This window comes from Scardinius erythrophthalmus (genome assembly GCF_964197995.2).
Source record: "Scardinius erythrophthalmus genome assembly, chromosome: 25".
Taxonomy (NCBI): domain Eukaryota; kingdom Metazoa; phylum Chordata; class Actinopteri; order Cypriniformes; family Leuciscidae; genus Scardinius; species Scardinius erythrophthalmus.
In genome coordinates this window covers 27188714-27201505 of record NC_138245.1, presented here as the reverse complement: position 1 = coordinate 27201505, position 12792 = coordinate 27188714, and the positions used below count along the sequence as shown (strand labels likewise).

General features: G+C 39.1%; 1 protein-coding gene across 2 annotated transcripts; it reads right to left on the bottom strand.

Moving 5' to 3' along the window:
- Window positions 1-193: 193 nt before the first annotated feature.
- Window positions 194-12702, bottom strand: atxn7l2a (ataxin 7-like 2a). Of its 2 annotated transcripts, XM_081357225.1 has the most exons (11): window positions 12500-12621; window positions 11839-11998; window positions 11654-11722; window positions 10336-10660; window positions 9265-9503; window positions 7095-7177; window positions 5902-6113; window positions 5210-5384; window positions 3980-4101; window positions 2014-2851; window positions 194-513 (listed from the first exon to the last, which is right to left on the bottom strand). In XM_081357225.1, exons 2-11 carry the CDS (start codon window positions 11879-11881, stop codon window positions 496-498), a joined length of 2124 nt encoding a protein of 707 aa, XP_081213351.1. In that variant the 5' UTR covers window positions 11882-11998; window positions 12500-12621; the 3' UTR covers window positions 194-495. The 2 variants fall into 2 exon arrangements, with proteins under 2 accessions (XP_081213351.1, XP_081213350.1); XM_081357224.1 differs by lacking the exon at window positions 11839-11998 and having other exon boundaries at window positions 12500-12702.
- Window positions 12703-12792: the final 90 nt, after the last annotated feature.

The following is a 12792-nucleotide window of genomic DNA, read 5'->3' as shown; positions in this document are numbered from 1 at the left end:
AGGGCCATTAAAAAAAAAAAAAAAAAAAACTTAGACCGCGTATGAAGTAAACAAAAAAACATGCGTAATACATTTAATTCAGTGGTATTAAAAATACTTTTATAAAATAAATATTATATATATATATATATATATATATATATATATAGTTTTTTCTCTCTCTCTCAAAACATTGAGTGAAATACAGACAGTGCTGAGTATAAAGAATATTTTAATCCATTTTATAAACAACATTTACGTAGCAGCATTATTCAGTAGATTCTGAGGTATTTTCTGAATTCACAGAGAAATTCACTCCCCCATCTTGTTTCATACACGTCCACATACATACACACACAGACAGACAGACAGACAGACATTCATAGTAGCTAAACATGCGCACACACACATACACAATTCAAACAGTCAGTCAACCATCCGGAGTCCTGCGTCCATAGTTCTATATGGTAGAGTTCGTAGGGCTCGCTCTTTTAGTGGCTTGTAAGGCTGGCACTCTCAGTGGTGCAATTTTGGCTGCAGAAAAAGGCGATAGAAAACAATTAATATGATAATAAACCATATTATTCCCAAGCCTCTCATTAAGGCAACATTGCATATGAAAGTAAGACTGTTTAAAACACATTTAAAAACCTCTTCATACTTTAATATTGTAAATCTAATAATAATGTATATCTGCACAATTTGGCATGTTTCATTTCATTATCTCAAATAAAACAATTGACTCTAAGCACAACTGCATAATACGCTTACAATTTACTCCTGTGAATTTTCAGCATCATTACTCCAGTCTTCAGTGTCACATGATCCTTCAGAAATTTGATTTGCTGCTCAAGAAACATTTCTTAATGTTGAAAATAGTTGTGCTTTTTTATGAAAACCATAATACATTAATATTCCTTTTATGAATAGAAAGTAAAAAAAAAACAGCATTTAATTGAAAAACATTTTTAATGTCACTTTTTTAAAAGAAATCTGCAGATTTCAACAATTACAACACTTTTATTCATAAGGAATTAGGAAAACTTTAGAATTTGTACATGATGTTTCAATGAAATAACAGGAAAAGGAATTAACTGAATTGCACCCCAACCCTACAAGTTTGATTAAAACATCAAAATATGAGGAAAATATTTGAGATTTTTTAAATATGAGGGAAGAACTAAACACAAAACTTGGTTAAAGTATTTATCTGACAAAATTATTTGGCAAAAAAAGGGCTACAGGTTTTATTTTACTATGAAAAAAATGCATGGAAAACAGAAAAGCTAAATATTTATAGATACATTAAAAAGGAAAAGAAAAAAAACAAAATTAAAGGGTTTGTTCATAGAGATTAACCCATAAAGAGATCATAAAACTAATCCATATGAATTGAGCAGTTTGGTCCAAATTTTCTGAAGAGACTCAATCGCTTTATATGATGAATGAATTGAATTTTGGCTTTTATTTACAAACATTGATCAGTGAACATAAGCTTGACGTGCAAGAAAAAAACCTCATTGGTTCTTGCTAAAGCTCAAATGTGTTGCGTAACACGAGAATGAACCCCATTGGTTCTCGCACGTCAAGCGAACATGCTTGAGCTTCCGTTTATCATAACTGATGTGTTGATAAATGTGTAAATAAAAGCCTAAACTCAATTTGTTCATCATGTAAAGCGATCGAGTCACTTCAGAAAATTTGGACTAAACTTTACACTATTAATATGGATTAGTTTTACGATTTCTTTATGAATTTTTTGAAGCGTCAAAGTGGTAGTTGCGTAGCTGTCAATGGAGGGATTTCATTTAAAAGATCTTCATTTGTGTTTGAAGATGAACGAAAGTCTTATGGGTTTGGAACGACATGAGGGTGAATAAATAATGACAATTTTCATTTTTGGGTGAACGCTTTAAATCTGGGCCTACTTATATAAATCTATTGGTAAATTTCATTAAAGCCCTTTATAAGCATATCTCAAGAGTTACAGTGGAAAGAGATATTACAAACGAACGAAACTAAACATTTGCTCACCTTTTGTGTGCTGAGTTTCTTTTCCCCTCCTATGGAGAGTCCCGCCCCTTTGCTTTCTTTCCAGGGGTAGAAGCCGGAATGAGGGGAGGTGGGCAGCCGGTGGGGTTTGGAGGGCGGAGAGGAGCCGCTGCTCTTGCGCTTCTTCCCCAAACCCTTGTGATCAAAGCTGGCCACCCTGCCGTGCAGTCCTGAGTCCACTCCTCGGCTGTGCGGGACAGCGTCCGGCGCCGAATGGGCCGGGGGGTGAGTCCTCTTAAAGGCCCACGAGGAGGGCGCGTGGGGATCCGAGGGCGTGAGCTGGGGACGCGGCTTGCTTCCCGGCGAAAGCGAGCCGTTAGTTTGTCCGTGAGAGGCTGACGGTGGCGTTTTGCTGATGAGGGGCCGCCCCTTGTTCTGGGACATGCAATTCTTGTCCGGGCTGATGGCGTCCGACTCTTGGAAAGAGGCTTTCCGTTTGCGCAGTGCAGAGGAGTCCGTCGTGGACGTCCGATCTGTATCCCTGAGACGCAGCTGATGTTTGCTGGGGCGGCCGACCGGATTCTTGGGCCGACCAGGTCCCGATTGAGCAGGAGTTCGAACGAGTTTAGAAGGGGAGGCTGTGGACTGACCACCCCCCGAGTTCTCAGATTGACCGAAAGCCTTGCTGGTGGATGAACTCTGCGGGTTTGGCTCCTTGCCTGGTCCGTGGGAAGAGTAGAAGGAAGTCTTGAGAGAAGTCGGGTTGTGACTTCCTGCTTTCTGTTTGGAATGCTGGGAAATGGAGGAAGGAGAGGCAGGAACAGCTGCAGGCTTGGCTGGGGGACTCTGGGAATGAGGATCTGATGCTTGAGGTATTTTTCTGTAAGTAGGAGAGGGGGGAATCAGAAGAACATTGACTTTCGCATGCAGTACAGGGAGTAAAGACAGCTTTGTGAGAAAGAAATCGGTTTCGTTAGGGTCTGAAGAGCTTTAACTAATGGAGATTAACCTTAGAGCTACCTTGAAGAAATACCATGAAGCTAGTGGATCTCGGAACAGGCTCAAAAGCACATAATCTGAGAGTGTCAAGATCAAGTCTCGCTCACATTTTACCCAAAATTTACAAAAAACAAATTTACATTATGTATTTTCATTCAAATTAAAGGGATAATTCACCCTAAAATTAAAATTAAGTTATCATTTACTCACCCCGGTGTAGTTTAAATGCATCTATGCCCTTCTCTTTTATTCAGACCACAAAATGATTTGTTTTTAAAGCTACACTGTGTAAGAATTTCTCCATCTAGCGGTGAAATTGTATATGACTACCAACTGAATATTACTTTCTAGCCTTGGCTAATGTATTTTCAAGATGGAGGTGCAAAATGGAGGCGCCATTAGAGCGACTCGCTCGCATGTATTCTGAATGGCAGATTCTACGCTCACGAGAATACTTGATTAGTTGGAAGGAATTACACATGAATGAGCACATACCATTTTGAAAGAATAATGTGTTTTTTTGCTAAGAATCAACTTAAATGACACAGTGTAGCTTTAAAAATGTCCCGCTCCTGCTTGTCCATATAATGGAAGTGAATAGCGACCAGCATAAAGCTTTTTTAAAAAGATGCAAACGTATGACAGAATGATACCATTATACAGACGATCCTTTAGTGGTCCGAAAAAAGAAGAAAGAATACGTGATTCTCATTGCCGTGATAAAATGATTGAAATCAGCATAAAAAGGCAGTACGAAACGATGCAGTTTAAAAATTTGACAAAAGCTTTGTTCACATTCACAATTCATAATATAATTTCTTATTTTTTCCTTTTGATATCAAGGTGAAGTATTACTTTGACATGTTTGTGATGTGTTTTATGAGATTTTGGAGATGTCCACAGCAGAAGTACCTGCTTTTGAGCCTTTTGTTAATATGACCACACTGTTTGCATCTATGACACAATCATACTGTTATGATAGGGCATACAGAAGTCAGGAGGTTCTTACTTCCACAGATGTGCGCTGAGGTGGTTCTCCACCATGACACTCATGGCAGACCGTAGATGGTGCAATCGTCGATCGAAAGTGAAGACACCATGACCCAGAGAATGACTCCCAAATGAACAGAGCTATGGGGGGAAAGTCAAGGATTAACACTTTCTTTCAAATATATAGACAGCATAAAGAGTTAGTATTTAAAGGTGCAGTGTGTGATTTTTAGCGGCATCTAGTGGTGAGATTTGCGAATTGCAATCGGTCAATAATTCGCGGCCTTTCCTTGAAATTTCAAACTCGAATGAGAGGCTACGGTGGCCGACGTAGGAAGCCGCGTCTTTTTCTGCTGCTTCTTATTCAAGTTAGTGATGAAACGCGCTCTGTAGCGCTGTCTGTTTGCTGTCGGCTACGGTAGAAACATGACGTCACGATATGGCGACCTTCATAGAAGGGGTGGCCGCGGTTATGTACATATAAATGACTCATTCTAAGGTAATAAAAACATAACGGTTCATTAAGTAAGGTCTTTATACACCACTGAAAACATAGTTATGGATCTTATATTGCATTTCTGTCAATAGATCCTCAGAAATATCACACATTGCACCTTTAAAGCAATGCTCAATTAATCCTCGAGCAATGACAAGCATATAATTCTCAAAACCAGTTCAGACACAATAAACACCTTTATGCAGAGCTTTCATTAGCCAGCTGTGTTATTCAGAGAAACCTCGCAGCTGAAGCTATAATACAGTGAAAGCTGCGTATGATGAAATATATTTAAGACAAAATTAAATTGCATCATTTATTAATTAATTAATATATTATAATAATAGTCTTAAGATTAAATATAACACGATTGTAAGGCCACACAGAGAAAGTACTTTTGCAAATGTGTGTTCCCACATTTTTTCATAAATTTACAATAAATTTTAGTATGAACTTTTTTGGTGAATCATCAGATTTCACACACAAATTTGTGCGTATGCATGCTTAGTAAAATGAGAGATTTTTAGATTTTTGTTCTCATAAAAAAAAAAAACAGTCCCAATACTAGGATACTCTGCAGTTGTTTGCCAGGGCATTGCTATGCAGTTACTAAGGGTTTATCCAAATCTCTAAGCCTAATTATGAACAATTATAACAGTGATGCATACCTCAACTACGTCTATAACTCTTAATGCCTGGCTATTACGTAATTATAGTAATACTAGATGACACGGTGTAAGTGTTTGTTTGTACCGCGGCTGGTTTGGGATGCCATGGAGTTGAGTGCCAGTCTGCGGGGTCATCGTTCCCTTCTCCTTCGCTCTCATCACCTGAGATGTTGGCCTGGGTGAGAGGAGAGTGTGGTCGTGTGCTGCCATCCTCCAGATGGGGTTTATCCTCCTCCACGCTTTCAGACAATGTCGGTGTTCTGCCACACAAACAGTCAGATGTCTTTAAAGACTCCAGCAAACTACAGGTAACATGTACTTTTAACAGTTCACTTACAGATTGCATTCATATAAGAACAGCTTATGTGTTCAGCTATATACAGTAGTGTGCAAAAGTCTTAGGCATGTTATTATTTATATAAGGTTTCTTCAAGCAATTCCCGCAGTTCTTCTGGATTTAGTTTGTCTCAGTTTTTTCTGTTTCTTCATGTAATCACAGACGGACTCGATGATGGTGAGATCAGATCATACCGGCTGTTGTCAGACTCCTTGTGCATACACAAATCTCACTGGATTATTACAATTAATGGCAAAAAGAATGTTTGGAAATGTAAACTGATATTTCCTACTGACACACTACAGCAAAAGATATAAATAAATAACTGACTTAAAACCTTTTTGGGGGGGGGGGGGATTTTAACATGCCTAAGACTTTTGCACAGTACTGTATATATTATTACTATAGAGAGATATGATTTAAAAATCAGTGTTTCTAACCTAAATGCAGGGCTGTTGGTCAGAGGTCTCCGGCAGAGAGGCGGTGCAGGTGCATCTCTGGGAGGTTCTGGGCTTACAGTCGGAGCAGCTGAACTCTCCGGGGCCTGAGATACACGATCCCGAGCCTTCGAACTCATCTTCAGCTCCGCCACCAGCTGGTCAAAGTTTTTACTTCTGCCTTGCACCTTCCTGCGCTGATGAATGGAATGAATCTGGAGGAAAGATGATGATGATGGTTTTTTTTGGACTGAAACCCTGCAACACACTTTCATTCATAAAACATATGCTAACTGGTTTGAACTGATGAGAGCGCAATCGCTTTCAACAGGAATTGTGGTTTTGGCTTTTGTGGAATATTAAGCACTAGAAAGCCTTTAAGAGATTGTGTAGTTTGAATAAATCAATTTAGAAGCAGCATTCACCCTGATGATGACTGAACAATGCAAACAATGCGTTATTCTAAATGTATGGCCAAAAAATATTTAATACAACGTGTAGCACTATACCCTAGATTTTGAAAAACATAATTTTAGACACATTGTTCCTTGATTTGGGTACCTGAGAAAACATGCTGGATATCAAATATTCAACATCACTTTGCAATATTCAGTTTTCACCCTCAATGATTTTAATAGACTTTTTATTAGGCCGTTTAATGTGCTTTTTCTTACTCCTATAGATAGCTTCACAATCTCTCATCTCATAACTCATGAATATTAAATCGTTAATCTTTTAACAAAGTCAAATACTTCTTTAGTCATTCACTCGAAAAATTGTCATGTAAGTTCCTGTGAAATATTTCTCATGATACAATGATTTAGTAAAAAAGACAGAAGGAAAACAGAGGTTCATGAATTGTTATACTGGTATTTTAGCTGCACTAACTAGTCCTACAGACAGACAATTTCTGTTGATTTAACAAAAACCTGAAGCCGTGCTACACAAATGAAGAGAGGCTTTTCCTGTAATCCCTTCCCCATTTCCTGTTAGTCACGTCGGCTGAACTTCCTGTCTGTCTACACACTCAAACCAGTGTCCAGTGAAGGGCTTCAACACTCTTGATGGCAAGATACGTTTCCACTACTACTACAGGACAGTAAAAAGCAAGCATTCTGCTTCTGCCTGAATAAAGAAAACTACGAATAAGAAACGTTGCACACTAAAAACAGGTTATGGTTAGACGGTCAACTCACATTGCAGGTCAGAAGTCGAGTACAAACTTTCTTTCTCTCGGGGTCCAACACACCACAGTGCTTGTCGAGGTCACATTCTTTTTCTGCAGAAATTTTTGAAAAGTTCTGGTCAAATTCATGATTTTATGAACAGGTGGTCTATATTACATGGATGGTACATAAATTCAGAAGCCAAGAGAGCCATAAATATTATATTATATAAATTATATAATTTAGTACAACCTTTTGAATTACACCACATTACATATTACACAGTCATTATTTATTTAACAAAACTAAAGCCAAAATGAGAAGTTATGTGTGACCAAGTACACCCTATGATTTAATTGCTTGTAGAACCACCTTTAGCAGCAATAACTCGAAGTAATCATTTTCTATATGACTATCTCTCACAAATCGTTGTGGAGGAGTTTTGCCCCGCTCTCCTTTACGTTGCTTCAGTTCATTGAGGTTTGTGCACAGCTCTCTTAAGGTCCTGTCAAAGCATTTCATTTCAAGTCTGGACTTTGACTAGGCCAGTGCAACACCTTGATTCTTTTCTTTTTCAGCCATTCTCTATTTGCTAGTGTGCTTGGGATCAGTGACCCAATTTCAGGCAAGCTTTAGCTGTCAGACAGATGGCTTCACATTTGACTCTAGAATACTTTGGTATACAGAGGAGTTAATGTTCGACTCAAGGACTGCAAGATGCCCATTTTCTTGTGGCTGCAAAAAAAGCCCAAATCATCATCCCTTCACCACAGTGCTAGACCGTTGGTTTGAGGTGTTTGTGCTGATATGCTCTGTTTGGTTTTCTCCAAATGTGGCGCTGTGAATTATGTACAAACATCTCCACTTTGGTCTCGTCTGTCCAAAGGACATTGTTCCAGAAGTCTTGTGGTTTATTCAAACCTAAGCTGTGCTGCCATGTTCCTTTTAGAGAGAAGAGGCTTTCTCCTGGCAACCCTTCCAAACAAGCTGTAGCCTACTTGTCAGTATTTTTCTGATTGTATTGTCACTTTAACATGTTAACAGAGGCGTGTAGAGTCTGAGATGTAGCTCTTGGTTTTCTTTCGATTTCTGGGAGCATTGTACGTTCTGACCTTGGGGTGAATTTGCTGGAACATCCACTCATGGGAAGATTGGCAACTGTCTTGAATGTTTTCCACTTGTGAATTATCTTCCTCGCTGTAGAAGGATGGACTTCAAATAGTTTGGAAATGGCCGTATAACCCTTTCTAGATTGATGGGCAGCAACAATTACTTCTCTAAGATCATTGCTGATCTCCTTGGCATTGTGTTAACACAAACCTGAAAGATCCTGACCATAAAACTGTCAAAACTCCTGCTTTTATAGAGTTGATCACACTTGCTGATGATCAGTTAATCAACGTCATTTGATTATAAGTTCCTGACTGCTACTAACACTCTTAATCCCTATGGAAGCAATAAGGCTGTACTTAGTTTGTCACCCATGGCTTCTCCATTTTAGACTAGTTTTTGTTAAATACATAACATGGTGTACAGTTTTGTTGTTCCTCTGAGTTTGTGTTTACATATACATACATACAAACACACATACACACATAGTTGGTTTCCCCATAATTCCATAAAACATTTAAGGACCTTTCTGTGTCTAAAGCCGGTTTTATGCTTAGATTTACTCTTCTAGGTACTGCCTAATCACATGACTTTGGGGGCTAATTATACATATACATTAATAATTAGACATGCATTCTTTGTACACCCAAAGTAGTCAGCAAAATTCACATGGAAAAATATTGAACATTTGGATGCAACCATAGCCAAGTGATGATTATTAGATGCAAAGACCTTATGCGCCACAGAAACAAAGTGTGCAGCCACCCTTAGTGTTTGAACTTCCTTTTATGCGGTAGCTCTGTATATTTCAATGGAATCGCTGTCGAAGAGTAATTAGCTGGTGAAGTGGATTTACTTATTGTAAAGTTAACGAAAGTTATCATGAGATTTTTAATGTTTGAATCGGATGTCATAACAGATGTCAGTCGACTGAGAAGATTTTAAAATGAGATGTTCATTCTTAAATCCGTAAGATCTTACCTTCATGCTGTGGAAATATAAACCGGAAGACAGAACGAGCACAGCGCTGAAAAGGGGCGGAGCTACATAAGGTCTACAATATATCAGTCTAATTCCAGTCAGGACTTACTGGAGACCATCTTGTACGTCCTCGGCCCACGGAGGTGTCCGGAGGCGACAGGGTTCGAGGCAGCCTCGCCTCTCTGGGATTGAGGCCTCTCAGTTGAGGAAGGCCGATTGGGCGATGGGCCTCCATGTGGCCATGGGGGGTCTCTGAGAGTAGGAGGAGGGGAGCTCCGCGTGGATTCGATGGGAGGCGGCTGCTTAAAAACAGCTGATTCTGAATGACTCGAGTTTGAAGGCGAGTGCCTGGGGGAAAGATAGTCATTTATGAATTATACAGGTTGTCTATGTTGCTAATAACCACAAATGATAAGATTCTTACACTTCAGACACTCTTTTAAAGAGATAATGACCCAAAAATGAAAATTCGGTCATCATTTACTCACTCTCATGTTATTCCAAATTCATAAGACAACGATTTCTGTTCCACCAATGAAAGTCTACTCACCCAAAACTCTGACGCATTAAACCGAGAACGTGAAATAAATCCATATGAATCTAGCAGTTTAATCCAAGTCTACTGAAGAGACTCGCTTTATATGATGAACAGATTTAATTTAAGCTTTTATTCACATATAAAAATTGATCAGCGAACATACATATTGCATTCAAATTAGGTAAACGGAAACTCAAGCATGCTCACTTGATGGGCAAGAACCAATGAGGTTCATTTTCACGTGTCACTCCAGCACATTTGAGCTTCCTGCAAGAGGTTTTTTCTTGCGCGTCAAGCAAGTATGGTTGAGCTTCTGTTTATGTTCGCTGATCAATGTTTATATGTGAATATAAGCCTTAATTAAAACTGTTCATCATATAAAGTGATTGTGTCACTTCAGAAAACTTGGATTAAACATACTTTTTTTTTAACACTCTCTTTATAAGCGTTTTGAACAGAGATTTGGGTGAATAGACTTTTTAGACAGACATGATGAGATTTCAATAAAAATATCTTAATTTTGTGTTCTGAAGATGAACAAAAGTCTTACAGGTTTGGAACGACAAATTATGACAATTTTCATTTTTGGGTGAACTATAACTTAAACATAAAACAACAAGATCAGACTTTCGTTAATCTTACCAAACTCCATCTTTCGGAGGTTTTGAGTGTCTGAATTGAGGCGGAGTAGAGGGAGATTGTGGAGATGCCCGCGGGGGCCCGACATTCTGGTTCCTGCTACTCCAAGAGGAGCTTCCGTGGGAGGGAGGGGTGTGTCCGTGACGAGGTCTTTGCTGCTGAGGTGGAGGTGGGGTGGAGCGGAGGTGTGCATAGAGCTTACCCAGAGGGCCATGTCTCCTCTCGCAATGCTTTTCGAATGCCTGAGGCTTCACCACCTGACTGCAGTGGCCACACACCACCAGGAAGAAGTCATCGTGCCCAGGATAATGACCGAAGATGGACATATCTGCAGAAGCATACAAAACAATAGGGACTATGATCAAAAACTCTGTTTCTAAATGCACACATTTTTCCAGAGAGAAGGACTCAAGTTAACTAAACTTGCTAGGCAGCTCATACTAGTGACCGTCTGATATTTGACAATCTCACGGTAAAACTGAACATAAACATTTCACATTATCATCACAAAAATATGATAGTGTGTTTAAACTATTTGTTTAAAATAAACAACATTTTTGATTATCTTAAGGTTATCAGCATTGGTCAAAATCGATGTCTGCTTGCACGGTCAAGTTAAAACTCACTTAAAACTGAAAACAGAATAAATATATCGTTTGGTATAATTGTTGACCAAAAAATAATTCCAGCATTTTAAGTGTCTTACCTGCCAAATAATGTGCATATTGACATAGCTACCACGTTGGTATTGTTTTAAAGAAAACATATATTTAGGTTGACCACTACTTTCTTCGTCATATTTGGAAAAACTCCAATAGTCTTTATTAGAAAAATGTTAATTATAAGGGGTTTTTACTACAAGGATGAAATTACAGTATGTTAGAATGGGTTTACAGGTCAACCAATGTGGGTATTTCAATGGTTTGAGCCAAAATTTAAAGAGAAGGGTGGTTGATGGATTATATAATGCTGATAGGTTGAATTTAGGTAAATTGCACTGTTTAAACTGGGTAATTTACCTTAGTTCACCTTATAACATTGTAATAATAGCTGTTGAATTTAAACTACTGATATTGAATGAAAAAATATGACACTTACTTGAATTTCACAAAAGAACATGTTTATTATACATTTATAAGGCTGTTTATAGATGTTGGACCTGAGAGGAAGAACCACCACATTATTTGTTAATGTTGATCATCTCAAAACAGCCAAATACCGGCCAATTATTCAGCTTATATATCAGTCCATCACTAAATGGGTTCATTTCATGATAATACCCGTCTCTCGATGAAATCAAAGTAAAGTATATAACGCCTACCCTCTTTCCTCAGCGTCATGGTTTCCGTCGTTTTTTTGCCATTCTTGCTGTATTCATCTCCATCGGACCCTATGAAAAGTGATTGGAGGAAGTGTGGAGAGAGGGTACATAAAAACATGACCTTTATTGAAGCATTATCCATCAATGCTTTACCAACACATATGGGGCTCTTATATACATCCAACCTTCAAATCCAACAATCCAAAAGGCCGGACACATGGTAAACATTGAGAAGGACGTGTCCCCTCCAATATTCAGATCTATGATGGGTTGTTCTTCTAAGGTGGACTATATTTGGTCCAGAATAGATGGTTACAGTCTTGAATGCACTATATGGAGTCAAAACTGTGAGAAAAAGGGACATGTATTGAATTACGCATACTATGGTGTTTAATGGGAGTAATCATATGGGATCAAGCCAATAGTTTAGGTTTTATTCCCCAAGATTTTCAATGTGAAATGCAATCTGTGCCATGAACTGGTCATCTGTGAAGCACAAGCTCTTCTGTGGGTGGGGCCAAAATAAAAACTACCTGCAAATGAACCCTGCACTATTAACTGATGTGATAATGTGCCCGTTGACAAAAGGAGATTCGTGGTTTCAAACTGATTGCGTTTGTTACATTTGAAGTTCCAGACAAAACGAACACGGAACACGTTCTATTATGACGACACTGATCAGAGAGAGAGCGCAAGCGCGTAACCCGGCCGGCACTAGGACCCGGCAGGTTCTTTGTTTGGGTAACATGGTTTGGGATGCCGTGCCTTTTCCACGAAAAATAAAGCACATCCGTGAGACTTTTTTGTGGTTGATGGAGAAATACCGGCGACGAAGTGCTCACTCACCCTCCGATGCTGTCAGGTTGGCTCTTTCCGTCCAGACGCTCCAGCTTTGGCCCACGAAATCATCGAGACAAGGCACCCGCCGTTCCAGAGCAGCCATTACTTTAACTGCGCGTTCACGCACCGCCATCATCACTGCGCGGCAAGGCGCTGACGTCACATTGCGCGCTCCCGCGGGCGCAGAGGGAACCTGCGTGTGCGCGCACTTGTTCTGTGAAATGTAGAATTTTCTTTCATTTATTAATTTTCTTTGCATTATTGCTTGTTTTATTTTTGTTCTACTGTACGAAGATTCA

Bases quoted from the DNA above. Each gene is read 5' to 3' on its own strand.
- atxn7l2a (XM_081357224.1), bottom strand. From the start codon at position 12,629: ATGATGGCGGTGCGTGAACGCGCAGTTAAAGTAATGGCTGCTCTGGAA. The intron at 9,504-10,335 runs GTAAGATTAACG...TCTTTCCCCCAG, and splicing joins CCTCCGAAAGATGGAGTTTG to GCACTCGCCTTCAAACTCGA. The intron at 4,102-5,209 runs GTACAAACAAAC...TTCCCCCCATAG, and splicing joins GGCATCCCAAACCAGCCGCG to CTCTGTTCATTTGGGAGTCA.